This window comes from Myotis yumanensis, unplaced genomic scaffold, assembly GCF_028538775.1.
Source record: "Myotis yumanensis isolate MYYU_CA2020_CCGP unplaced genomic scaffold, mMyoYum1.0.hap1 SCAF_1, whole genome shotgun sequence".
Classification (NCBI taxonomy): Eukaryota; Metazoa; Chordata; class Mammalia; order Chiroptera; family Vespertilionidae; genus Myotis; species Myotis yumanensis.
The window spans coordinates 113,362,671-113,390,072 of record NW_027223752.1 but is presented as its reverse complement, the minus strand read 5'-3'; the positions used below and the strand labels follow the sequence as shown (position 1 = coordinate 113,390,072).

The following is a 27,402-nucleotide window of genomic DNA, read 5'->3' as shown; positions in this document are numbered from 1 at the left end:
CTTGAATGCTTATATGTGAGTGCCTGTGCTGTCATTTCTGTAGGAGAGCTCCTAGAAGTGAGGTTACTAGGTTGTAGGGTGTGTGGGTTTAAAATGTTATTCAGTATTGCCAAATTACCTTTCCAAAGGTAAAGCCAATTCCTGAGCCCTCATCCCCCCCATATCCTTGTTAGCACTGGTTGTTATTTATCAATTTATTTTTTCCGAATCTGATGGGGAAAAAAATGGTATTGTGTAATTTTCATTATATTTCTCTGATTGCTAGAGAGGTAAACCAGCTTTTCACATACTTATTGGCCAATTTAGTTCTTTTTCTGTGGGTTTCTAATTAACCGCCAATTTTTCTTTTCTTTTGTCTTTTTCCTTATTGATTTGTAGGGGCTCTTTGTATATTAGTGGTATGTTCTGGCAGTATCTCACTTGCCCTTAACTTTGTTTATAGTGTCTTTTTGCTGTACAGATGTTATATGTGTTTGTGTAGTCTGATATATCAAGTTCTCACTATATACCTTCTGGATTTAATGTCTGGCATAGAAAGGCTTCTCCCACTGCATACAGTTTCATTTCAAATAAGAATTTTATTGCTGAAAAATCTTTGCAAAGCCCAGGTTTGTAGGCTCCTCCTAGAAGCTGCAGTACTGACTGGGGGAGGTGGACTGGCCCATCTGCTAATAATCCATTTTCATCTATGCATCTCCCCCTCTGGCTAGCTTGGGGTTGCAGTTGCTCTGTCTTTCTTTGGGCCTCTGTCTGTCCTTTGTGTTTTGCCCCTCCTTTCTGTGTTTCTCCTGTTTTCCATCCCCAGCTGGCTTCCCACTGGGCAGTGGTAGTTAAGGATGTGAAGTGGCAGCTGTGGCAACCCTCAGTGGGTTGGGATGGGATGGTGGTTGTCACGGAGCATCCGCCCCTCACTTTCCACCTGCCTCTCTAGCCCCAAATCACATGAACTGCCAGGGCAGGCCCTGGCCCAGTTCTCTCAGAGAAACATATTTTCTGCCAGGAGTCAGAGAGCAGGATCTGAGCCAATCCAAGTTCCTCCTCCACCAGGAAGTCTTTCCAGATAGCTTCTTCTACCACTTGCACAGCCCTGGACCTGACCCTGCCCTTTGGTCCTCACTCCCTCCTGCCCTCCCCCCCCACTCCTGCCTTCTCATCATTGAGCAACCTGGGGTCCACCTGGCTACCTCTCAGGGTCTTGTTTTCCACCTGTGCAAAATAGGTCCTGAGAGTCTGTATCAGCTGCTAGGAGTCATGGCCTATGTGGGATAGAGGAGAGCCTGGCGGGTCTTCCAAGCCAACCTCTGGAAGGTGTCCTCTTTCCCTCTCAGTACTAAACCCTATCCCAAAAGAAACAGATGAAAAAACACTACAGGACAGGATTTGCAAGCAGCTGACAAAGAGATGGGGACCTGAGTTCCATAGGTGAAAACTGATGACTAGGGCTCAGTCATTCTCTGTCCTGCCCCAGGTCAAGGACAATGTCTGACTCACAGGAGGAAAGAATGAACAATGTAGGAAGGTGCTGAACCTGGGGGAGGGGAGGGCAATCGAGGGCACTTTCCTCATGGTTCCTCATTTCTAGGGGCTGGACTGCTAATGGGAACTCCCCCCGCCCCCCTTTACCTCCTGGAGGTGAGGCCTCCTTGTGTGGGCTGATAGAGCAGTTGGGAGACAAGTCAGGGAAATCCTGAGGACTCTTTGAAGCGTGGCTCAGAAATGCATAACTACAGTTTTTGGAGGAAATTTCCCTGGGCTCCTGCAGCCCCCTGGACTTCTGTCCCAGCATCCTCCCTCTGACCACAATGGCCTTACTTCTTTCTGAGCTTTAGGCAGGCAGGAGTGATGTCCTTTACATCTTTTTATCCTAATCATCAAGTACAAAATGGAAGGAAAGCAGGAAGGAAGGAAGGAAGGAAGGAAGCAGGGAGGGAGGGAGGGAGGGAGGGAGGGAGGGAGGAAGGAAGGAAGGAAGAAAGGAAGGAAGGAAGGAAGGAAGGAAGGAAGGAAGGAAGGAAGGAAGGAAGGAAGGAAGAAGGGAGGAGGAAGAGTTGGGGGGGTGGTTGGGTCAAGAGTTCAGGTGTGGGGAAGAGGAGACCTGGGTTCTGGGCTTGACTTTTTGGTTGACTTGCGGGGTGTCCCCAGCCCTCATTGGGCACTGAGCAGGTCCAATGTATAGTGGGAGTGGGTCTCTCAAGCACTGTGATTCTGTGACTGTGTTGACCAGAGTAGGCACATGCCTCTCTCTCTCTCTCTCTCTCTCTCTCTCTCTCTCTCTCTCTCTCACACACACACACACACACACACACACACACACCACACATACACACACATATACACACACACATGCCAGCACTATCCTCTTTGATCACAGTGTCACTGAGCACCTACTGGGTGCCAGCCCCACACAATATGAACCCACTCTGGCAATATCATGTGATAGCAGTGTCCCTGGAAGTCCCATGCTCCCCAAGGCACATGGTAATGCCATTGAACACCCAGACATCTGCTTTCCAGACCTCTGTGGACTCCACTCAGGGGGAAGGAGCCAGGAGGGCAGGAGGGCAGGCTATTATTTTCTTTACCCCCTTGGCTCTGAGGCCTGTAGGTGGGATTTCATGTCCTTCCTGGAACTTGGCACACATGAAGGCCTTGTCTGGGAGAGCTACTGGCTCTATTTGTGTCTCCTCCCTTGCCCCAAATCATTATGTTCTGCCTGAGGTCCCATTCCCATAGCAACTCCTTGGGATGCTGTTGAGGAGAGTGGGCGAGCTTCAGGAAAGTCTGGGATAAGGGATTGGGAAGCCCATTCATTATCTTGTAGTATGGCAGTTGGGGGCTTGGAGTGGTGCTGTGGGGATGGCTTGCCCTGCTGGCTCAAGTGGAACTAAGCTCAGGTGGTCAGGAATCCTGCCAGGAGAGGGCTGCCTGATTGGCCTGGGCCTGGTTAGCTTGTGCCTGTCTACCAGGAGCCAGTTTGGGCTATCACCAAGGACACTGCCTAGCTAGTCCTGGCCTGGAGGACCCAGGCCTGAGGAACTGCCCAGGCTCTGGCTATCCCTCTGTTTAGGTTGGTACCATTGAGTCTTGTCCTGTCCTCCAGGATTAGCAGCTATTAGGAGGCAACCCTGGGGAATAGTTTGGGACTGGTGCACTGTGGACTAGGCAGGCCCTCTCTTACTGGGTCCACACTCCTTTGTGGCTCTGTTGTCAGAACGGAAAGGCCAAGGTAGGCCCTAGAACCTGCTCAATGCCCATGTCTCTACATCCTTTTTAGAGGAGAAGATTGTGCCCATGAAACAAGGATACCCTTGCCTCTAAAGAATCCCTCCATCTTCACCTGCCATGTGCCTAGAAATTCTACCCATTTGCACCTTAGTCTTGATAGGATATTGGTTTTGGAAGGGAGTCAGAGGCCTTTGCCATCATCTGCTCTCATTATGGCAGCTGTCTCTGAGCTCCATTCATCCCATCTGGAAGGCCCTGTGAATCCCCCTGGGGACCTGAGTCTGTGCTGATGTGCCATGTGGGGAATGAAGAGGGAAAAGAGGGTCTGGCCTGGTCTTCCATGGAGAGAGTGAGCTGCTCATTCTTGTGAGGGCTGCTGGGAGCCAGGCCTGGGCTAGATGCCAATTTTCCATGGTTGCCTTTCACCACCACCTCTGGGCACCACCTGCACTCATATCTGCTAATCCTTGTCTGTGCAGTGACTCCCGTTTGAAGGTGCATTACCGGGTACTCCCCAAGCCATACATCCATGAAATCACAGCTGTGATGTGCCTGTCAATTTGTTTTAATACACAGAAAAATAAACACATACTTATGGAACTAAAAATTTGCCTGTGCACTCCCACTGGCATGCATCTCACACTTTGAGAAATGCTGATCAGATTGGAACCTCTTGGCAACAACTCAGAAGGGGATTTGGGTCTTTGTTTGAGAGATTGGGGAAACTGAAGCTCAGATGGGGAAGTTTTGCCCAGGGCTGCACAGCCAGCATACGTTCAGCCTGATGTCTGTGGCCTTTCAGCTTGGGCTGTTGCCAATGAGACAGGACTCCCTAGTGTCCTCTCCCCCAACGGAGGTGGGTGGTGGGGTGGTGGGGTGGTGGGTGGGTCCCAAGTTACTCTTGGAGAATGTGTAGTGAAGGAATAAACCATAAACTGGAAGATGCTGGGGAAGGGAGGGCTAGGAGGGTGAGAGCTGCAGATATCCTGGGGAATCATAAGGTGGAGGCTCAGGCACCTGGGAGGCATCCCAGGTGCTTTGTCTGCTCCCCCTCAAGAGCCAGCCCCCAGGGGCCTGCTTCCTGAGGCAGAGCTGGGAAGGAAGGCAGGCCCTGGTGGTGGCCGGATACCTACTGTGTGCCAGGTTACAAGTCCCTTCTCTCTTTTTATCTTCCTAGCAGCCATGGCAGGCAGAATGGTATCCCCATTTTATGGATGAGAGAAGTGAGGCTCTGAGACTTATCTTCCCAAGGTCACAGAGCCAGTGGGTGAGGAAGCATATTCAGATCCCCCTCTGCCTGGGTCCAGAAACCCAGCACTCCCAGGGCTCAACTTGTCCCAGCTGGTGGCATAAAGTGTGTGTGTGTATGTGTGTGTGTGTCAGTGAGTGTGTCGGCAAGAGGGAATGTGTGTGTGTGAAAGATGTATGAGTGTTTATTGTGTGTGTGTGTGAGAGAGAGATGTATGAGTATTTATTGTGTGTGTGAAAGATATATGTGTGTTTATTGTGTGTGTGTGAAAGATGTATGAGTGTTTATTGTGTGTGTGTATGTGAAAGATGTATTTATTGTGTGTGTGTGAGAGAGATATGTATGAGTGTTTATTGTGTGTGAAAGATATATGTGTGTTTATTGTGTGTGTGTGAAAGATGTCTGAGTGTTTAGTGTGTGTGTATGTGTGTGTGTGTGTGAAAGATGTCTGAGTGTTTATTGCCCAGCCAGGTGGAATCAGACCAACTGTATGCATAGCCCCCCACTGCTCCCCAGAATTTCGCCCTGCTGTCCTGTTTCAGCTGACAGCTCATCTCCTCTTTCTCTCACAGCTTCCTGTGCCCACGGCTCTGAGGCTCTGGTGTCCATGGGCAAAGAGGGCAACTGAGTCAAGCCCAGGCTGACACCCAGCCCAGTTGCACTCCCCAAATGCCTGCCCGACCTGAGGTAAGAAATCATTCTGAGCCATTGGGTAGAGTGGGATCCCCAAGGGAGAGCCATTCGGGGATAGTCTTTCTGGGAGTACGTCCTTCCCTCCTTTCCCCCATAAAGTCCAGTCTAGGAGGCTTGACGGTGTAGTGCCCTTTCCCACTAACTCTTCCTATACCAGGGCTCTGGAAGCCAGCTCAGAAGCCTGGGGCATTCTTCTGAGCAACAAGGTTTCATGGACTTGCCAGCTAATGGGTTACTGTGTCGGGGGGAGGTTTCTAATGGTGAGCTGAAGGAGTCTGCCCTTGGTTCTGTCACATTGTTGACAAAATGTTTGCATGACTGCAGGTTAGGAGAGAGTGGGAACAGGTGGACTGAGACAATCAGGGTCCAAGAGGCTGTTAAGAGGCTGGCTTTGCTGTGTGGGGTTAATGAGATTTGCAGGTCCAGGCACTGTCCAGGCAGGATGAAGCACAGCCCCATGTATGTATATGTGGCAAGCACTGGCAGCCAGGTGACCTTGGCTCTGTGTGAGCAGAGCAAATGGCCTCTTGGACTGTATCACGAGGAGCAGGACATCCAGAATGTGGGAGGTGACAGGCCCTCCCACTCCATGTCCCATGTGAGAGAATGTGGAGAAACTACAGTAAGTCCCGAAGAGATGGGAAGTGGGGAAGGAGTGGGAACTGGGTTGATGCCTGGCTTGACCCCCAGCTTGCTTGTGAACTTGGACAAGTGACTTCTAACCTTTATCTGGGACAACCCCATATAAAGAAGACCGAGTGGTTCAGCAGGGCAGCAGGCCTCCAACCCTTCTCCTCAAGAAGGGCTGGCAGTTTTGGTAGGTGTGACTGAGGGCTCAACTGACACTGTCCTCTCAACCAAGAAGCTGGTGGGGGTGTGGCAGGGAGCTGACAGCTGGGTTTCCTTCCTAGGCACTAGGCCAGTGATGGCGAACCTATGACACGCGTGTCAGAAGTGACACGTGAACTCATTTTTTTTTGGTTGATTTTTCTCTGTTAAATGGCATTTAAATATATAAAATAAATATCAAAAATATGTCTTTGTTTTACTATGGTTGCAAATATAAAAAAATTTCTATATGTGACACAGCGCCAGAGTTAAGTTAGGGTTTTTCAAAATGCTGACACGCCGAGCTCAAAAGGTTCGCCATCACTGCACTAGGCCGTGCTTTGAAGTCCAGTTATCTCCAACAACATATTCCTGCTAATCAGTCCAGGGTGTAATGAGCAGCTAATTAGCCCCTCCAGTTTAACCTGTAATTGCCGCTGAGAGATGGGGAGAGAGGATGCAGTCAGGGTTGTCTTTGAGGTAGCCAGGGTGATGGTAGGACCTGGGACAGGGAAGGCAAGGAGGCAGGGTGGCCGGGCCCTACCCGCACCCTCAGCAGGGGCCACAGCAGCCTCCCCCACTGTCCAGGTGGCTGGCACTGTGGAGGCTCAGCGGGCAGGGAGCAAGAAGAGAAGCTAACTCAGAGAGGAGGCTGTTCTCAGCTGGGAATTGGGGTGTTGGATGAGAGGATGCCTGTGCTGAGACTCAAAGGCTGTAGGATTCTTTAAAAATGTTCTGTTTTTTGGATCATTAAAGAAATGCATGTGCTGTGTAGAAAATGTGAGCACTTGAGTGCTTATCCCATCAATCTTTTACAAAATATGTTTTTATGACATAATTGGGATCAAACTGTACTGTTTTCTAACCTGCCTTTTGCTCTTAATACTATAGCAAGATAGTTTTTCCATCATTAAATACTCTTCTGTAATGTGATTTTTTAAAACTATATATATTTAAATATGTATATATTTAATATATAATTTTATTGATTTCAGAGAGGAAGGGAGAGGGAGAGATAGAAACATCAATGATGAGAGAGAATCATTGATTGGCTGCCTCCTGCATGCCCCTTACTGGGGATCAAGTCTGCAACCTGGGCATGTGCCCTTGATCAGAATTGAACCTGGGACCCTTTAGTCCGCAGGCCGATGCTCTATCCACTGAGCCAAACCAGATAGGGCTGTAATGTGATTTTTTAAATGGCAGTGTAATGTATCAGCCTGTCTGAGCCATAGCATGTTTAACCAATTCTCTGTTGTATATTTTTATTATTGCCAATGGGGTATCATTATAAATACTGCCTGGATGCACACGATTATATATATATGGCTATGATGGGCAGAGGGGGTTAGGGGAGGGCCCAACCTAAGCAGAACTGTAGAGACAGGGAACTTTGGAGTGTTTGGGAGTGGTGTGCTCACAAGGGGGCAGGGCTGGTCATGGGCAGCCTTGGAGGCATGCTGAGGAGCTGAGACTTAATTCAGCAAAGCTCTGAAGCCTGAGGAAGGCCAGGTTTTTCCCTAGTGCTCCTGTGATTTTTTTAAAAAAAATATTTTTTTATTGATTTCAAAGAGATAGAAAGAGGAAGAGAGAGAAACATCAATGATGAGAGAGAATAATTGATTGGCTGCTTTTTGCACGCTCCCAACTGTGGATGGAGCCCACAACCTGGGAATGTGCCCTGACTGTGAAATGAACCGTGACCTTCTGGTTCAAAGGTCGACCCTCAACCACTGAGCCATGCCAGCTGGGCAGTGCTCCTGTGATTGGAAGGGGTGGGGCAGGATGGTGGGGTTGGGGAAGGGCATGCAAGGGTGGGGTCCCAGATGCTAAAGGCCTTGACCTCTCACTGGAGGAATTATACCCCTCTCCCCCCGACAGCCCTGCCCAAGTCTACTCCTTGCAAGAGGCACATACATGTCAGCTCTGAACATTCACTGACCCCTCAATCAGTGTGGCTGTGAGTCAGGCCTCCTTCATCCCCTTGGTTGGGAGTGGGACGTGGCCCAGGGCCCTGAGAGGCAGGGCGAGAAACTGGGGTGGGGTGTCTCCTGACCTTTGGGCCCAGCTGGTGGCCCCTCCCCAGTGTTCTCCTCCCTGTTCACATTCATTCACCCAGCACTACTCATAGGCTGGATAGAATTAGCCATAGATGTTGGTCTTTTTCTCCCCATAGATGGTGTGGGCTGTCAGGACAGACCTAGCCTGATTCGCTCCTTTGTTCCCTTGGGGCATACACCAGCTGCTGCACAAATTCTTACTAAAGTATTAATTAGTTCAATGGTTCATTCATCATTCATTCAACACAGACTTACTGAACACCTACTACATCCCAGGCCCTGTTCTACATGCCCAGCATCCCTGGGTCAATAAGTTAGACCAGGTCATTGCCCTCATAAAGCTTAAATTCAAACAGCGTAGACAGAAAAATACTAGATAAGTAATTAATAATATAATGTTAACGAGTAATAAGTGCTGTGGAGAAAAATAAGGCAGGAAAAGGGAGCAAAGGTGCAGGGGGAACCATTCTCTATAGGATGGACAGGAAAAGGCCTCTCAAATGAGGTACCCTGTGGACAGGCTCTGAACTGGGAGCCACCTGGGGGGAAGAGGGGCTGGGAAACAGGGCTGCAGGGTGTGAATAGAGGTGATTCATGCTCACAGGCTCTCCCTCACTGCCTTGTAGACAGTGATGGTGGTTGGTTGGTCATGGCAGGGAGGAGGACTTGAGTGTAGGAAACTAAAGGTAGTGAAAGACGGGCTGTGAGAGATCAGAATGTAAGAACTTCTGGGTTGTGAAGCCTTTGATTGAGCTGAGCAACAGGGGGCCGAAGATGGGTGTGGAGGGGAAGGAAGAGTCCTATTTGGAGGTGTTACATTTGAGATGTCCATAGGCAGGTAGAGAGGCTGTACAGACCTGGGTGTAAGGCTGCAGCTGAGGGCCAATGGGGCATGGGCATGCCAGGGAGGGAGTCATCAGCATTGGGAGGGTTTAAAAGCCTCCGTGCTGGGAAAGGGTCATGGACAGGAGGGATCTGGGCCTCGCTGCTTGGGGTGGCTCTCACCCCTGGGGCTCCCTACCCATGGGCAGGCCTGTTATTCCAGCCTTGCAGACAAGCCCTCTGGATTTGCCAGCCTAGAGAAACTGCTGCCAGCTCACCCTCTCAGCTCCTCCTTCCAAGTGGCCTAATGGTTGGTACTGTCATTCTATAACATTCTTCAGGGCTGCTGTGAGCAGGCAATGGGGTGCTGATACTGGGCCCAGTCATCTCACCCTTCTCTCTCCACAGGGAGCCTCATCTGGTAAGTCTGGAATAGCCCAAGCCCCTCTGAGCCCCGCTGATGGTCACTACTACAGGCCTGCCTTCATGTCATGTTCCTCCTCAAAAACCTTCAGCTGCTCTTTGCTGCCTAAGGTTGAAGTTCAAGCTCCTCCTCCTGGTTGTTCAAGGCATTTCACGCCCTGGTTGAAGCCCACTCTTCCTGCCCCACTTCTTTCTAACAGGTGACTCTCCTCCTCCATCCTCTATACACACCAGGCTCAGTCTCACCTTCTATCACCTCCACCTAGAAGGCTTTTCTCACCACAGCCAAATCCCACCTGTTTGATATCTTCCCTGACTCTCCCACCCACTATGGCCCCTTTCAATGGCTGTTGGTACTTTTCACCTGGTGAGCTACCTATCATTTTACTGTCATCATCTTCAACTTGTCTTCATCTTTGCCCTCCTCATCCTCTGTCCCTCATGTCTCCTGTCCACCCCTGCTCCTCAACCCCATGCACTGTTGTCAAAGCTCTTCCAAATGGAATTCTGCTCAACCCATGGAGCTCTGTGTCCAGGGTGCCCAAGCTTGACTCTGGATCAGGACCACCCAGGGATGTTATTAAAGAGAGGATCTTCAGGGCCCCACCAGGACATTCTGATTCAGAGTCACTGTGGGGTTCCAGGAATCTGGGTGGTTAACAAGCTCCACAGTCACTTCTGATGGTCTGCTGGTCCAACCCAGACTCACATTTGGGGACTGCAGCTATCCTTGTACTCCTGCAGGGATGAGGACCTCACTGTCTCCAGGGCAGCCCAGGCCCGAAGGTAGCTCTGATGTGGAGAAAGCTCTTCCTGTGCTGACTGAGCTGAACCTGCCTGCCACCTCCATGGAGGTCTTGGCTCCACATGGGGCAGGGCCTTACTTGGCACTTAGGATCTCTCCTCTCCTACTCCCAGGGTCCAGTGTGTGTGTGTGTGTGTGTGTGTGTGTGTGGGCGGGGGGGGGGGGTGGTGGGGTGGGGGGGGGTGGGCTGGCATGTGATGAGAACTGAGGCAATGTCTGTGGCTTGATGGGTGGAGAACTTGCTCCTTCCACCTCTGCCTGCCTGGAGCAACTCTCTATGCTGAGGATGTGGCTGCGGCCACATCAGCCAACCCTCTGTGTGTCTGTCGATCCAGCATCACCATGTGTGTCAAGGGCTTTGGCCTTGTTAGAGCATATCCCATCCTTCATCTCACCTCATCCTTATCATAGCTATGTGGAAGGTGGATGCTGTTGTCCTGTTCATTCTTCCCAAAAGCATTTATTGAGTGCCAAGCAGTGTGCTAGAGATGATGGGAACGAACCTAAGGTTTAGAGAGGAGTGGGGCCTTGTCCAGCATTATGGGACTGTTGAAGGCCTGAGTCAGCACTGAAACCCAGGTCTGCAGGTATATTAGTTTGTTAGGCCTGCTGTAACAAAGTATCACAAACTGGGTGGCTTAAACAGAAACCTATTGTCTCAAAGTTCTAGAGCAGCGGTTCTCAACCTGTGGGTCGCGACCCCTTTGGGGGTCGAACGACCCTTTCACAGGGGTCGCCTAAGACCATCGGAAAACACATATATAATTACATATTGTTTTTGTGATTAATCACTATGCTTTAATTATGTTCAATTTGTAACAATGAAAATACATCCTGCATATCAGATATTTACATTACGATTCATAACAGTAGCAAAATTAGTTATGAAGTAGCAACGAAAATAATTTTATGGTTGGGGGTCACCACAACATGAGGAACTGTATTAAAGGGTCGCGGCATTAGGAAGGTTGAGAACCACTGTTCTAGAGGCTTGAAATCTGAGGTCAAGGTGTCCCAGGGCTGTTTCCTTCTGAAGGCAGTGAGGGAAGATCTGTGCCAGGCCTCTCTCCTTGGCTTGTAGATTACCATCATCCTCTGTGTCCCCCAAGCTGTTCTCCCTGTGTGCATGTCTCTGTCCTTCTGTAAGGACACAGGCCATATTGGATTAAGGGCCCACCTTCAGACACCAGTCTGACCTCATCCTAATTAGCTAATTATGTCTTCAATGGCCCAGTTTCCACATAAGCTCACACTCTGAGGCAATGGGGGTTAGAATTTCAACATACAAAATTTGAGTGGAGGGGCACACAGTTCAACTCCTCATGGCTAGACCTTGGATTTCTGCAGCTGTGCACAGGTGATAGGGAGTATCTCATGCCTTAAGGTATGCAAGGGGGAGGCGAGGCTGCATAATCTGTCAGGGACCTAGAGGGGATTACTACATCAGGGCCAGAGGGCTCTCAGAGGTCTGTTTCAGCCAGGATTTTAATCAGGGCCTAGGGGCAACCTCATCTCTGTACACTCTGGTGGTAGACAGGTACATATGATCAGGCTGGAAGGAGGAATTTCTGGGGCTCTGTACCCCCAGCTGGGTGACCTGGGGCAACTGCTTTCACTTCTGGGCCTCAGTCTAACTAACTGTGAATTTGGGACCATCCTGCCTGCCTGTAAGAGAATGAATAGGAGGATCTTTGCTTTTGTTCATTTTTATGTATTTGTCCTACGGACATTTATTCAGTATGACTGTTTGCTGGGCCCTGTGCTGTCCCCAAGGAGATAGATACTCAGGGCCCTGGCCCTCAAGGCATGTACTGGCCAGGGCCCTGATGTAGGCGGCACTTAAGGTTATGCCCACTCTGGAGCCAGACTACCTGGATCCAGTTCTAGCTCTTCCTCTAGCTAGTGATGTGAATTTAGGCCACTTATTTAAGCTCCTGAGGCCTCAGTTTCTTTATCAATAAACTAGGGGCCCAGTGTACGAATTTGTGCACCTTGAACTGTGGGCCTCGTGGGCACAGGGGTGGGTCTCAGCCCATCCTCCACGCCCCCACCCAGCCCCTCCCGCCATGGCTCCCAGTCCCCTGTCTGCCAGCAGCCCTGCTCCCCCTGCCACTGTTGCTCCCACACATTGATGGCGCCAGCCCCACTCATACCCACTGACAGTGCCAAGCGATTAGGGCCTGCACCAGCAGCAGCAGCAGGGGCGAGCTGCTGCCCAATAGTCCCTCAGGAGCAGGGGGAGGTGGAGAAGCTCTCAGGGGCAATTGGGGCGGGCAGCTGCCGCTCGCCCCTGCTGATGGCGCTTGTCCCTGCTGACAGCACCAAGCAATCAGGGACAGCGCCAGGCGCCAGGTGCCAGCAACAGGTGCGAGTGCTGGGCAGGACCGCCACACGCAGGAGCAAAGAATTTTCAGTAACCACCAGAGGCTCGCCCCAATGACAGCGACCTGTGCCCCGCCTTGGACTGGTGCCCCCACTCACCTGCTCCACCATCCTGCTGCAGCCGACGCCCACCATGTTCTGTGCGCACCCCCTGGTGGTCAGCGCACATATTAGCAACTGGTTGTTTGGTTGTTCGGTTATTCTGCTGTTCGGTCTATTTGCATATTAGCTTTTTATTATATAGGATTGGGAATGAAAATCTACCTTGTGTGGATTAAGTAGGCTAGTTTATGTGAAAGGCTTGGAGCAGTATCTGGCACATAGTAAATGTTCAATAAATATAATTCTAAGTCATCAGCTATAGTACAATATGATAGAGGGCAGAATGGGGAGCTGTACATTGAGTGTTAAGTAGGCTGTGTGGTCCCTGCCCTGTCATCCTGTTAACCCTTTAATGATTTGCCACACTTTGCTCCAAGGGCACTTTGGGTGTGGGATAGTGAGGGAGATATGGAGCAGGCAGGCCCAAAGGGAGAGGTTGGAGGCCTTCTCACAGTCATGGGTAGAAATCTGGAGGTCAGTGCAGGTGGGGTTGGGTGGGGCCACTCCTGCCTCTGCCCCCTGGGAAAGGGATGCCCAGGTGTCAGGTGTTTGGCTTTGTTAACTTTTGTGTTTAGTTGGCAGGTTTTGGGGGAGAGGAGATGGGAAGCAAAATTAAAATTTCTCTTTGAGAAGTTGAAAACTTCCCAATTAAAGGATTCTTATTTGTGAGATGCCTTAGAGGCCTTTTCCCTCAAGAGGCTCTTCTGAATCATAAAAGGGCTGGAGCTGGGTTGGAGAGACCAGTTGGAACCTGAGTTGCAGATGAAAGGGAGTGGGGAGGTGTTGCTGAAGATGCTCCAGGACCTTGATAACTATGTCTGTGTGGTGGGGATGGGGCAAAACTGCAGCTCCTTTCTGCACAGCATTTGGGTGGTGGGGGTGGTAGAGATGGTGGGGGTTGTGGGGGTGGTGGTGGTGGTGGTGGTGAGGGTGGCAGGGGTTGTGGGGATGGTGGGGGTGGGGTTTGGCATGCAGAGGGCAAAGAGAGATGAAGGTTCTCACCCCTACTCCCCTTTCTGCACAGCCCTTAGTTTCTTTTGGCCCCAGACTGAATTGCATATATGGGTGCCCTTCACCAGGGACCCATTGTCTTCCACGGCCTACCCTCTGCTCTTCCATTCAGGCCCAGGACAGAGTTGGGAGGAGGCTGAATATGCTGAAAACAGTTTGTAATGGTGGATGTGGACTGTGTAAGATTGGAGTTGTTCAAGGAAATAGGCGGATGCGGCGAGCAAGAGAGGAGTTTATTAGAGGGAATGGGGGATGGAGCCAACGAGGAAGGTTAGGACTCAGTCCGCTGTCCTTGGGGTTGAATTTTATGCACAAAAACCACAAAGGGAGGAGGCTGGGGGATGTAGGTGTTCTAGTCTGATTAGATGGAGCTCGTTGTCCTTCAGACCGATTAGTGCTGGCCATTGAGGCTGTGGGCTGTAAGCCGTTGTTATCGTTGGCCTGCTGTCTCGCCCTCCGTGCGGCTGCCTCCTGTTGTGCTGGATAGAGTGACCGATGGCTGTCCCACAAAATGAGGCTGGGGCCACTTTCTCATTTGGGACTTTCTAGTCCATCTGAGCCAAATGTCCTCTGCTGGCCTGTCAGACTGGACCTTGGGCTCAGGAGCAGCCAGTCTGGAAGCGGGTAGCATCCTCTTGCCTTCTGAGACCCCAGGCTCCCTGGAACCCATGCCATGGCTGCTGCTCTGACCCAGCTGGCCAGGTGACATCCTGGGTATGGTATTGTTGCTGTTTGGTAGGGTGTCCACCTGCATGTTAGCCTGGTATCTCCACTCACTGCTGCCTAGCTCTTTTTCTGGGAGACCAGATCTTTTCTGCTTGGATTGGGTGTCCTGAGAGAGGTGCATCCTCAGATCCAGCCTAGTGTAGCTGAGTGCCTAGAATGTGTATTCAAGTAATTATTACCTGAATCCCACTTACAGATGAGGGGGCAATGAAGTGAGGTGACCAATCAACACAGAGAGGGTTCTTGCTAAAAGGTGTGTCTCTTCCCCTGTCCCCTGAGACCTTCCAGTTAGCCTAGCAGAGAGGAGCTGAAGGGGACATTGACAAGGTCCTCTCCTCAGTGAGCCGTCTATACCTTTACCCTAGGTCCCACAGGGTCCACCTTGAGGCATTGCCAAGGTCATTTGAGGAGACTTTGCCACAGTTCAGGTGGTGGCTCTGCTGTCCAGGTGGAGGGTGGGCCACCAGGGAAGGCAAGATGGGTCCTGCAGATCCTGTGAGGCAGGTGTCCTGAACATGTGTCTGACAAGGCTGGGAGCTGAGAGGCTTGGTATTTAAGTTCAAGTCTTGCCACTTACTGTCTGTGTGGCCTTGAGCAAGTGGACCTCAGTTTACTTCTGTGGAGCTGAGGTGCTCACATGGAATAGTGTGTGTGGACTGTAGGGCTGGTGGGTCATGTATGAAGACTGTGGATTTGGTGGGGCTGGTTCACATCCCAGCACTGCCACTGGGCAAGTGCTTCACTTCTCTTAATCTCTTTGTCCCCATCTGCACAATGGGCATAATGATATCTGTCTCACCGAGGTGTGCACTTGGTCGGTGGGAAGCCTCTGGGTTCGTTCCCCTGAATCATTTAATGAGCCTATTCTTCCTGAATACCTCACGTGGTGGCCATAAAATGAGTAGGCGATGTGGTCCCTGCCTCTGAGTAGCAGCCTGAAATTAGAGGGACCAAGGAAAAATGCTGTGAGCCCCAGAAAATGGAAGGATATAAGGGCCGGAGAAATTAGGGAGTGCTTTCTGGAGAAGGTTGGACCTTAGTGTTTAGGAGGATCAGGGGGAGGGGATGGGACAGTTTGGTGTGTTGAGAGGGCTAGCCTGGTTGGGAATTGTATGACCAAAAACCAGGCAGAAGGATCAAGCACAGGGTAGGGTATGAGCTCCTGAGAACAGGCAGTGGGGGTGTTGGGTGTGGGAGAGTAGGTGCAGTCAGAGCCCAGAGAGGTCCCAGCCCTGGAGCCCTGGTGGGGTTGGGGGACTAAGAGTTGGGAGTGAACAGCTGTGTCCTGACATAGGACAGGGAGACAGCAAACATGCAGCCTGGATCCCAGCACAGAGCCTGATATGGGGCCTGTGAGGAGGGATGGAGGTTTAGTGTAGGGTCCATGCACAGACAGGACTCCCTAGGCCCTGGGGCCTTAGGTGGGAGGTATGAAGGCCTGGGAGGAGGCTGGTGGCAGCTGTGCAAACTGGCAGGAAAGGCCTGTGGGGAGGCTCTGGCTAGAGTTGGGAGTCAGCCTGAGAATAGTCTCTAAGCCTGGATTAAGGAACCAGGTGGTCTAGCTTCTTAAGGGCCAAGTAGGGGGTGGGTCTGTGGTGGATTGCAAAGGCCAGGAGACTCATGCTTATCCAATACCCACTGTGCCAGGCCCTGACTTAGACTCACTGTGAACTCGGCTTGCACAGCACTCCAGTGGGCGTGGCACTTAGTCCCATCCTAAGGAGTTGAAAATTAAGCTCAGAGAGGCTAATGATTCACTCTCTGTGGGTCATATTCCACACCCGACTCCAAACTTCTTGCCTTTTCAGGAGCCCCACACTATTCCCCAGGATTGTGGTTTTTAAAGGTGATGACTTCACAGACCTCCCTGGGTGGCTCAGTAGAGAGACACCCAAATATGCAACATTCCTAGGCTTTATATTTCTTGGAGAGGCAACCAAGGGGAGAGAGTTGGATAGAATGGGGAAAGCAGGGAGCCTGGTGAGAGGGGGTGCAGGGTCTGGAGGAGAGAAGAGAGGTCATGACTGGGGAGGCTGTGGGATGGTGAGAGATGTTGGAGACTGGCTTTGGGGTGGGAAGGCTGAGAGTCAAGTCGGTAAGGTATTTTGGCCTGAGCAACAAGATACATGATAGCACTGTTGTCTGAAATGGGATTCTGGGCCAAGCAGAAGTGTGACCGTCCTTGTGTAGACTTGCTCAGTGTGAGGTGCCTAGGAGCCATCTAGTCGGGACCTAGATGCTCTCAAGATGTCTTCTCACATCTGGTCATGCTGGCTCCAAGGTCAAAAGCTTTGCCTTAACATGTTGGGTTATCTCATTGCTAAGTTCCCTGAACCCCACACAGCCTTCCTCTGACCTGTGGCATCTAGAGGAGGGAGCAAGAATTTGAGTGACACTTGATAGGAAAACTTGGAGAGCTTGGGTGCCATCTCCTGCTGATATCTGGTGTGTGTGTGTGGACCCCCCACACCCAGGCACATTAATAAACAGAGAAATAAATTAACAAGTATTCAACCCACCAAATATTTCTTCTGCTCTGTATATTAGAGCACGGGAACATGATTTTCCTCTGGAGCAAATTGCTACAGCCGAACATGCTCCTCCAAAAACTGCTTGAAATTCTGGAAAGCTTGTTGATTTCAGGTCCTTTCCCTTTCTTTCTGCCTCCTGTCCTCAACCCCCAGGCTGCTTCCCGTTGCCTTCCCTGTGCTTGGTCTCAGAGGAGCCAGAGAAGGGGGAGGTCCCTGGGGGGCAGCAGCTCAGGGGTACAGAGGGTAAGGAGCTTTTGGTGTGCTGAGCATGAATTAAATGCCCAGGGCTTACAGAAAGGACCTGTGGTCTCCTGTGGAGGCTGCCACACACATGCTGTGTGACTTTGGGCTAGTCACTGCTCCTTCTAGCCTTTAGTTTACCCCTGACAAACACGCATACCATCCCATGCACCTTGTGCGACACAGAGTGCTGTGTAAGTGTGGACCACCTCCTTCTGAGGACACTGTATGCAGGGAATGGGATGCTTCCCTCATCTCACCACAGGCTTTTCTGTGGAGCCTTTGGACTCAGGGACAATAGCCCTACTTCTAAATCCTTTAGGGCACATCTAAGTTTCTTACAGCAAATTAATTTAACTTCACTTTAATTAAACATGTCATTAAAATGTATATTTATTTATAGACCTTTTCTCTCTCTGCATATTCTGATCATTTCTGTCATTCAGAGACCAGGTTTCCACTTGCAGGCAGCCCCTTAGGGGTGGTAGCCTGGTTTGAGGGGAGGCCTTTGCACATTGACTCTGGCTGGCTCGGGCCAGGCTGTCATTACCTTTAGTGGAGACAGAAGAGGGAAGCTGGGATCTGGTGCTAAGGAGCCATAAAATTCCAGCCTTTTCCCCTGTCGGAGGGGTCTGCTGTACTTTGTGAAAGATCTCAAGTCCCATCAACCCTGCAACTGCCTCTTGCTCCTCTCAGGAGAGTCCAACCCGGAAGAAACTACTGAGGCTTTGTAGACTGCATTAAGGATGGATCTTGGCTGGGGCCCACTGTGTGGTCACAGGTCCAGCAAGCCAAGATCTGGCCTGACTTCAGCCCTAGGACTGCCCAACACCTTGTCTCCTCCAGGAAGCTCTCCTTGACTTTGTCATTTTCTTAGTTCACTTGGCTGCCATAGCAAAAACTCATAGACTGGGTGGCTTAATCAACAGCAGTTCTGGAAGCTGGAAGTCTGAGGTTGGGGTGCCAGCACGGTTGGGTTCTGGTGACAACTCTCTTCCTGGCTTGCAGATGGCTACCTTCTTGCTGTGTGCTCATATGACAGAGATATTTATGGTGTCTCTTTTTATAAGGGCACTAATCATATCAGATTAGTACTTCGCCATTATGACTTCATCTAATCTTAATTATTTCCTTCAAATACAATCATGTTGGAGGAATGGGCTTCAACATATGGACTTTGGGGGACATAGTTTGGTCCATAGTGCCATACCTGCACATAGCCACACATTCTAGCATTTGTTGCAAACTGTTGGCTTTAATTTCCCCCAGGTCTCCTCTCATTAAAGTCCTGGGTATACTGGAGGCTCTAAAATGACACTCTGGCTTAAACTGCTTCCTGGCTGAGGCCACAATTTGGGGGAATTTCTAAGTCCTTCCCCTCTCATGTGGTAGGTGGGCAGAATACCCTAACCTCTCCCTAGGTCTAGTTTGCCTGTTGGTGTCTGAAGTGGAGGAGTCTCCAGACACATACACCTGCCACATGCTCTCCTTCAGTGGCCCACCATTACCCATGGGGAAAAGTTCAACCCCCTTGGTCTGCTCTCTAAGGCCCTTCAAATTAGCCCTTGCTCACCCCATTTAGTATCACTTCCTGCCCCCTCCATTGTTCCAAGAACAGGTCTAACTATTTTGTTTCCTCTTTTTGAACCTATTGTTTCTTCTGCCAGGTATGAAGTTGTCTCCTCATCCAGCCAGTGAACTCCTATCTATCCTGCAAAGCCCTCCTCAGCATGGCCTTCTCCAGCTCCTTGGGCTGAATTGGTCCCTCCCTTCTTTGAATTCCAATGGCTTCCCTGCCACAGTGCTTAACACCCTGGATGGTCTTTGTCAGGGGACCTCCTCAGTGCCTGGTTCCATAATTATCTGTAGAATAAATGAATGCATGAATATTTATTGAGCACCCACATATAGGCACACATTTGGACCTGGGAGGCTGTTATTATGGAGCTTACATTGTAGTAGAGGAGACAGACTTAAACAAGATGCATAAGCAAAATATGTATTGTGTTAGATAATGTTAAGGAGGAAAAATAAATTAGGGAAGTGGGAAAGGAACTGTGAGGGGTAGGGGTGTCTTACTGAGAAGGTAACTTTTAGGTAAAGTCCTGGAGGAGGTGAGGAAGCCACTTGGATATCCTGGCAGAGGGAACATGTAGAGGTTGGGGTGCCAGCATGGTTGGGTTCTGGTGACAACTCAGGTGGGAGCATGCCTTGCCTGGGTGAGGAACAGGGAGGCCAGAGGGCAGGAAGAGATGAGGGAGGGAGGGGGTAGAAATTGATGTCAGAGAGTAAATGGGGCCAGAACTTGCAGACCATTGTAAGGACTTCAGCTTTTGCTCTGAGTGAGGCAGGAGTCACCGCAGGGTTTTGACAGAGTGACCTCTGTGACTTGGGTTTTAAGGGTCCCTCTGGCTGTGGTGTTGAGGAGACTGGGGGATAGGGGCAGAAGCTGGAAATCCAGGGAGGAGGCTGTTGCAGTAATCTAGGAGAGAAGGTAGTAGCTTGGTCAGGGTAACAGCCACTGACAAGGACCATCCAGGTGTTAAGCACTATGGCAGGGAAGCCCAGAGTGCCACTGAAGTTCAAAGAAGGGAGGGACCAACTCAGCCCAAGGAGCTGGGGAAGGCCATGCTGAGGAGGGCTTTTCAGGGTAAATAAGAGTTCACTGGCTGGATGAGGAGACAACTTCATACCTGGTGGCAAGACACGATCAGATTTCAGAGAGATTTTGAAGGTTAAACTAATAAGGCATGCTGATGGTGGGTCCACTGTGAGAGTAAGAAAGAGAGGTTAGAGTTGATCCCACAGTTTTTGGCAGCTAGGCTGTTGGGGGTTCTAGCACCTGAAATGGGGAAGCCAACAGGGTCAGACTTGAGGTAAAATGAGGCACTCAGCTGTGAACAGTAGTTTGATGTGGCTGTGTTGTCCAGGAGGAGGTAGTTGGTGACTGTGATAGGCTAAGTAATGGCTCCCAAAGATGTCCATGTCCTAATCCCTGAAACCTGTGAAAGTTACCTTCCCTGGAAAATGTCTTTGCAGATACGATGAAGTCAAGGATCTTGAGATGGGGTGATTATTCTGGAGGTCTGGGTGGGTCCCAAATGCCATTGCTAGTGTCCTTATAAGGAGGAGGCAGAGGGAGATTTAGTTACAGAAAGGAGAAGGTGATGTGACCAGAGAGGCAGAGGCTGGAAGAGGCAAGGAAGGCGCACCCTGGAGCTTCCAGAGGGAATCCGCGCTGCTCATGCCTTGATTTTGGCCCAGTGAAACCAGTTTCAGAGCTCTGGCCCCAGAATAGTGAGAGAATAAATTTCTGTTCTTTTAAGTCACCAAGTTTGTGATAATTTGTTACGGTGGCCACAGGAAACTAATACAGTTGGAACAGTCCTAGTAAGAGAGTGAGTGAAACACCCTTAATGTCCCTGGGCCATGGAGAAAGGGAGTGTGTGCCCTCCTGTGAGGTGTGAGGTCAAGATTGCCCACAATGATGGGATCAACCTCCACTATGATGATAGCAATACCAGAAGTAGCAATGCCCCATGCCCACTTGTCTGGTACTAGATAGTTGACTCAGTCTAGAATGTTTGCTCCTTGTGATCCCCCTGAGATTAAGACTGCCAGTCGGGGAAGGCTGGGGTGAACACCTACAATGAATCAGGCCCAGCGCCTGGGCTTTTGTCTTCTAGTTAGCGCAGTGATGAGGGCCGTCTTTGCATGGGGCTGAGTCTTTCAAGGCAGTGGGAATGTCTCATCTGGCCAGGCTAGAAGGCTGCTCTGAGCAGAGTCCTTAAGAGCTGGGCTCTGGGGCCAGCCTGCTTGGCTTTGAACCTGGCTCCTCCACTTTCAAGCTGTGTGGCCCTGGCTATGCCTCAGGGTCTTGTCTATAAAGTGGGTATATTAGTAGTGCTGTCTTCATGGAGTCATCACAAAGTTTAAATTATTACATGTAAAATGCTTAGAATACATCAGCTCTTAACCCTCAGGCCTTGGGGGGCCAGAATGTGGTGGAAAGAGCTTTGCAGTCCATGGTTCTTGATTTGAATCCTAGCTCCCCCACAGACCAGCTGTACCATCTTAAAGGCTAGATTTTTGTAGGATTTGGTAGCTGATATGTAGAGCCTAAGTTGGGGGTTCAGCCAGGGTTAGCTCCCTTTTCTCCTTCCCATCAAAGCCCTAGGTAGGTGAATGATCCCCCAGGCGCCTCTACTATGGGTAGATTCTGTTTTAGGGGTCACAGGGCAGCAGCAGGTATGTGGGTGAGGGGTTAGCTGGGGACTCTCCAGTGGCTCTAGGCATGCCAAGGAGGATAGCCAGGGCAATCAGAGTGAAGCCTTAAGGCACCATTAACATGCTGTGGCTGTGGGTCTGTGGTTTTGGTGGCCTTGGCAGCAGCAATTTATTCAGGCCTGTTGAAATCTACAGGGAAGACGTGGTGATATTTATAACCCAAATCTCTGTTTTTATAAAGGGAAGTGTGGGGAGTGGGAGGGAGGAACTGGACTTTTTAATAATGTCATAAATGAGTCTGTCTCCCTGGAACAGCAGTGGTGATGGCAGCCACAGGCTGACAGATGTGCACACTGTAATATGGGCCCATGGTGGTTGTAGTGAGGACATTGGGAGGGATAGATAGTCTGGGACTTGGAACAGCCAGCTATGCTAATGAGGGTATGTCTAGAATGCTGATGGGGTGATGAAGGCTTAGAACTGGGCATGTTGCTGGCCAGGGTTTGGAGGAGACCCTCTGGCCTCTGGCCCAGGGACAACTTCAGAGTCAGAACAAGCCGGCAGAGAGATACTTTCAGAGTTGGAGGCCTACCTGCACAGTGTTGATCCAGGCCTAGAGAGGCACAGACATAGGCAGAGTGCTGCAGAGTTTTGGCTCAGGTTGTCGGAGGCTATATCTCAAGGAACAGTAAATCTGGTGTGAAGGAGGAGATGACTGGGGAGGCTTAGTTATGCCTGGTGTGCAGGGCCTTGTCCAGTGCTGAGTATGGTGGGCCCACAGTGTCAGAGCTTCTGGGGCCAGGGCTTTACCTAAGTTGTCTCATTTCAGAGGCATGAGGAACTAGCCTTGATCCACCCAGCCAATTGGTTCTCCAGCTTGGCCCCCACCTAGGTCCACAGGGACACTAATGGGAAGTGGAAGGCAAGGAGGAGCTGGGACCTGCAACCTGGAAAATGGCAGGCTCAGGGGCTTTCCTTGTTGTCCAGAAACCTTGGAGGGGTCAGGCCCTCCCTCCCCCCAAACTCTGGTCTACAATGGGAACTAACTGCCCTGGGGTAGAACCAAGTCTAGGAAGGGGGATCCCAATTAGAGCTACAGATGGAGAGGCTGCTTTATGGTGAGTTTGCTGTCATCAGAAGTATGCAGTAGGGGCTTGATGGCAATGACCAAGGAGACTGGAAAGGGAATACCTGATGGAGAGGGGTGGGTTTGGGACCTATCCTTCACGAGGTACTGCCATCCTGAGTTCTAGGAGCTAAGACGGACCATGACATGAGCACTGTGGCTCTGCTCCTCTTACAACATGCACTGCCCCTGAGCCTCAGGTCCAGATGAGAGACCTAGGTTCTAGTGCCAGCTTGGCCCTGACTTGCTGTGTGACTCCAGCTGGAGCCCTTGACCTCTCTGAGGTGGAAATAGGGAACAGTGGTTGTGGGCAGGGAGCTGCTGTGGAAGAACCTTGGGCCTGATGCTGGGTGGCAACTCCAGCTCCTCTTGACCACTTTCCTCTGCAGACAGTTGGACCCAGGTAAAGGGGGAGACTAGAAATCTAGGAACATCCATTGATGATCCCTGTGGCCAGGGTCAGGGCTCAGCCTGGGGTCAGGAGACTTCTTTTGTTCTGCTGTGAGTGGCAGGCAGTAACATATTGGCCTGCTGCTGTCATTGCTGATGTCACCGGTCTGAATCAGGTGGCAGGAGAACTGTGTGTGTGGTGGGCACTCAAGCCTTGCTCACACATGCCGAATGCCTGGATTGCATGTGTGAGCATCTGTGTGGATGCATGTGTATTGAATGTTGGGAATTGGAGCAGGGATCCTGAGGGATGCCCCACAACTTCTGGCATCCAGTGGTGTGTAGGTGGAATTGGATGGGGTTGTTTCTTGATTCTGAGGTAGAATCTAAATAGAAGGAACTTGAGGGGCAACGGGCCCTGAATGATCTGGGCAAGGGGCTAGAGGGCTTGGCTGGGAACAGAGTAGGCATGGGCATGAGATAAAGGCTTGTTAGGCACGGTCAGTATCAGATCAGCATTGCATGTGTGTGAAGGCCCACACTTCCTCTGCTCACTTGAGGAATCAAGAAAACTTTATGGGAAAGTGAAACCCTCTCCCTGTATACTCTCACCACCCCCTAGACCAGCGATTCTCAACCTGTGGGTCGCAACCCCTTTAGGGGTCGATCGACCCTTTCACAGGGGTCGCCTAAGACCATCGGAAAACACATATATACTTACATATTGTTTTTGTGATTAATCACTATGCTTTAATTATGTTCAATTTGTAACAATGAAATTGGGGGTCACCACAACATGAGGAACTGTATTAAAGGGTCGCAGCATTAGGAAGGTTGAGAACCACTGTCCTAGACGGACCCTCTGTGGCCTCCAACTCCACTCACCCATTCCCCCCAGAGAGAACAGGCTGGCCTGCAACCCCCAGAGGGTCTGGTCAGGCAGGGATCAGAGAGTGAGCCTCCCCTCCCACCTTGGGAGCAGCTTACGAGGGTGGCAGGTAAGGCGAGACTCCCACTGTTGTTCTGGTGGTCAGGGCTCAGGAGGGTGGGGAGTCCTCCCAGAACTCATGACCCCTTTGTAGCGTGAAAGTGCGGGATTGAAGAGGGTTTGTGAGGGCTGGCAGAAGCCTGAGGGATGCTCTCAAGATTTAGAAGGGGGTGAGTTAGGCAGAGATCCCTGAGTTGGCAGGACAGATGGGGGCCTCTGAATTCAGGGAAGGGTCACTGCTCCTGGGCAGGTTCCTAGGGTGAGGGCATTGGAGGAGAGTTTTGCTCCAGATGGGGCCTCTTTGAGGCTGGCTGTGCCCAAATGAGTTTCCAGGGCTGTGAAGGGGAGGCCAAGAGCCAATATTCTTAAAATCCTACCTCTCCTGGTCTGTATGACCCCAGGGAAGAGCCTTTATCTCTGTGTATCATTGTACAGTAATAGCTCTCATGTCATAGGGCCACTGTGCTAAAAGGTCCTGAAGGCTGAACAGTCACATGTTTCTTCCTGCGCTGATCTGGGGCTGGAGTCTGGCTGGGCTGCATGGGCGTCTTAAGTGAGCAGGGATGGGGCTTAGTTTGGCCTGTCTCTGTTCAGATCTCACCTACTAGCTGCCACTTAACATTACTGTGATTAGCCTCCTCATCTGTAAAGGACATGAGGAGGGATGACCTTGTGTGGCTCTGTGCCAAGATTGAGTCAGTTCAGTCAAGCCCTATGCTTAGTAGGTGCTCATTAAATGTTGGTCACCATTGTTATAATATGAGAATTGAAAGTGCTCAGAGCTCCAGGCAACCCCCTTCCTCCACCAGCCTGCCCCTCCCAGGGACAGGGTATCCGGGGCTCCAGGGTCCTCAGCAGTCACACTGGCAGCTCCGTGGCTCAGAGTGTAGGCTGAGGCCTTGAGGGAGAGCACAACTGCAGGGACCTAGGCTCTGAGAGCAAATGTTTGGAGGTGAAAGACTGGGGGATGGTAGGAGGGAGAGACTGGAGCCCACTGCCTGGTCTCCAACCCCCAGAGCCAAGTCTAGATCCTGCTAATTAGCACCAGAAGGAGCCAGGCAAAGGTGCTCTTCCCAGTCTGCTCTTAGACACAGCATTACAGTAATTTTGGCTTCTGGTGGCAGCTGGAGGTGGGGGTACTTTTCAGGTTTTTTTTTTTTTAAATTGTCCATAGGGATTTTCAAACCTATCTACTCTCGCCTCATTTGGAGAAAAAAGAATATGTGTTAATGGGTCCTTCTCTGCAGCGGGAGGAGGACAATTTATGATAGAGGTGATAAACTTCATTTTAATGAGAAGCAAATCTCACTTTACTTTAAACTACAGATTTTCCCTCCTGGTCTGTAGATTTTGGGCATTGAAAGTGGAAGCTGAGGTGTTAGGTGGGGAGGATCTAGGGGCTAATGGGCTGCTCAGGGAAGCCTGGTTAGAGATCCTCCACCAGCCCCACTGTTTTGCCTGCATCCCTTTCTTTTTCTTTTCTTTTTTTAAAATATATTTTATTGATTTTTTACAGAGAGGAAGGGAGAGGGATAGAGAGTTAGAAACATCGATGAGAAAGAAACATCGATCAGCTGCCTCCTGTACACCCCCGACTGGGGATGTGCCCGCAACCAAGGTACATGCCCTTGACCGGAATCGAACCTGGGACCTTTCAGTCCGCAGGCAGACGCTCTATCCACTGAGCCAAACCGGTCAGGGCAACATCCCTTTCTTTTAAGGAGTGCATTTGGCCTCCATTTATGGAGGTCAAGAGAAATTAATAGGCTTGCTCCAGTCTGGGTTATAGCAGGGTGTGGGAGAGATTCTTCTCGTAGGAATTTTCCCCCTTTCCCCACTTGCTGACCCTGGCCACACTAGTGGCCTACAAACAGATCTACTAGAGCACCCGCTGTGTGCTAGGGGAGGAAAGAGAGAGGCCCAAGTCATGGGTGAGATTGAGAGAGGTCACGGAAAGATCCTTGAAAGAGCAGCCACAGGAGGACTTCAAGTGGGTTATTGGGTAGGAGAAGCAAGGATCCTCTAGGCAGGCGGCCCGACAAGAGTAAAGGCCTGGAAGTGGGAATGGGCCAAGTGGAATTTTCTCCTGTCCATGAACTCTTGGCAGATTTCCACTCACCCCAAATCTCAGCTTCAGCATGGTCCTTCTGGAGGTTTTTTCTGACTTTGTGGCAGCTGATGGGGGCTTTTCTCTCTGGGTTTCTCCCTGCCATGGCAGCCTCTTCTGTTCCAGCCAGGATGGTGCTAAGTGGTTATCAGCTCCTGGTTCAGCCAGGACTGCATTCTAAGGCCCATAAATTGTCCCTCAGAGTAGGGGAGCAATGGAAGGCTCTTGAAAAGGGGAGACCTGAATGAAAGCAGAGTTTATGGAGGAAGGACAGTGGCAGGCTTCAGCAAGCAGAGAGAAATTCCTGTCAGAGAGACCCTGCACTTATACCCTGTTGCTCCATCCTTCCTCTCATGGCTACACAACCTCAGCTGATCTGAGTGAGGAATGAGTTGAGGGTGTAGATCACCCTGATAAGATGGGCACTAGTGTCCATTAAAGGTTGGACTGTGAATTTCTCTCTTCTGCTGTCCTCTGACAAGCCTGGCCCCAGGTGTGATAGGTGGGGAGCAAAGAAGGGGAGGCAGGACAGAGCTAGAGGGAAAGACCCTTAATCTCCCCTTCCCCACCAGCTAGTCCTTTCCTCCTCCAAACCCAGACATTCTGACACTTGTGTCACTGTCAGCGTCCCAGCCCACCCACCCCTCAGTGTCCCTGTGAAGAAATCAGACCTCTGCTTCCAAAGACCCGGTTCCCTTCCCTCAGGCATCTTCCTGCAATTTGTATTTAATGTACAGCTACCTTGTTCACAGCCCTGTCCCCAGTGCCCAGGACAGAGGAGGCACTCAATAACTATTTGTGAAATTAAAGATAGAAAGAAAACTCAGTAGGCTGCGACTTGGGCAGACCCCCACCCTCAGGAAACCTCCAGCCAGGGAGCAGAAGAAGAGGAAGAGGAAGCTGAGTGCCTCTCTGTGCCCAGGGGATCTGCTTCTGTCCCTTGAGGGAGGGGAGAGGGCACAGTTGTGGAAACCCAGCAGGGGTGGAGGCAGGAGCTGGCCAGGCTGGGGTGCTGGTGGGGTAGGGGTGCATGGGCCAATGAAAATTTATGGATTAAGGCAGGGGAGGGCGGTATTTAGGGCTAGAGATGGCCACATTGGGGTGGGGATGGGATGGGGTGGGCAGGCACTGGTGTTGCTTTGTCATAAACCCTATAGTCCCCTGTCCTTCCCTGGGCCATTTGCCACTCCTTTGGAACAAACTCATTTAACTCTTTTTTTGTAGATTGCTTCTGTGTTTACTTTTCTACTTCCAGATAACTGGCTTATATAGCTGCTACTTGATTTTCTAGTTTTAGGCATCACCTAGTAACTTTTACTATAGATGCTGAGGATTTAGCTCCATTTGACCACCATCTCCCTCGTTCACCCCACTCACCACATTTTTCCTTGGCTGAGCCTCCCAGCTGAGCCTGGTAGAATACTCTGATTACTTTTCCTTTCTTGACAGCTTTTGTTTTCCCTGGAT

The 27,402-nt window shown here is 50.7% G+C and overlaps 1 protein-coding gene across 2 annotated transcripts in view; it reads left to right on the top strand.

Moving 5' to 3' along the window:
* The window catches only part of LINGO1 (leucine rich repeat and Ig domain containing 1), a 275,201-nt gene that overhangs the window by 30,464 nt on the left and 217,335 nt on the right, over positions 1 to 27,402 (top strand). For both annotated transcript variants that reach the window (XM_070429862.1, XM_070429871.1), the window contains exon 2: positions 5,047 to 5,161. In XM_070429862.1, coding sequence (XP_070285963.1) covers positions 5,144 to 5,161 — 18 coding nt within the window. In that variant the 5' untranslated portion in view covers positions 5,047 to 5,143. The remainder of the gene's footprint in view (positions 1 to 5,046; positions 5,162 to 27,402) is intronic.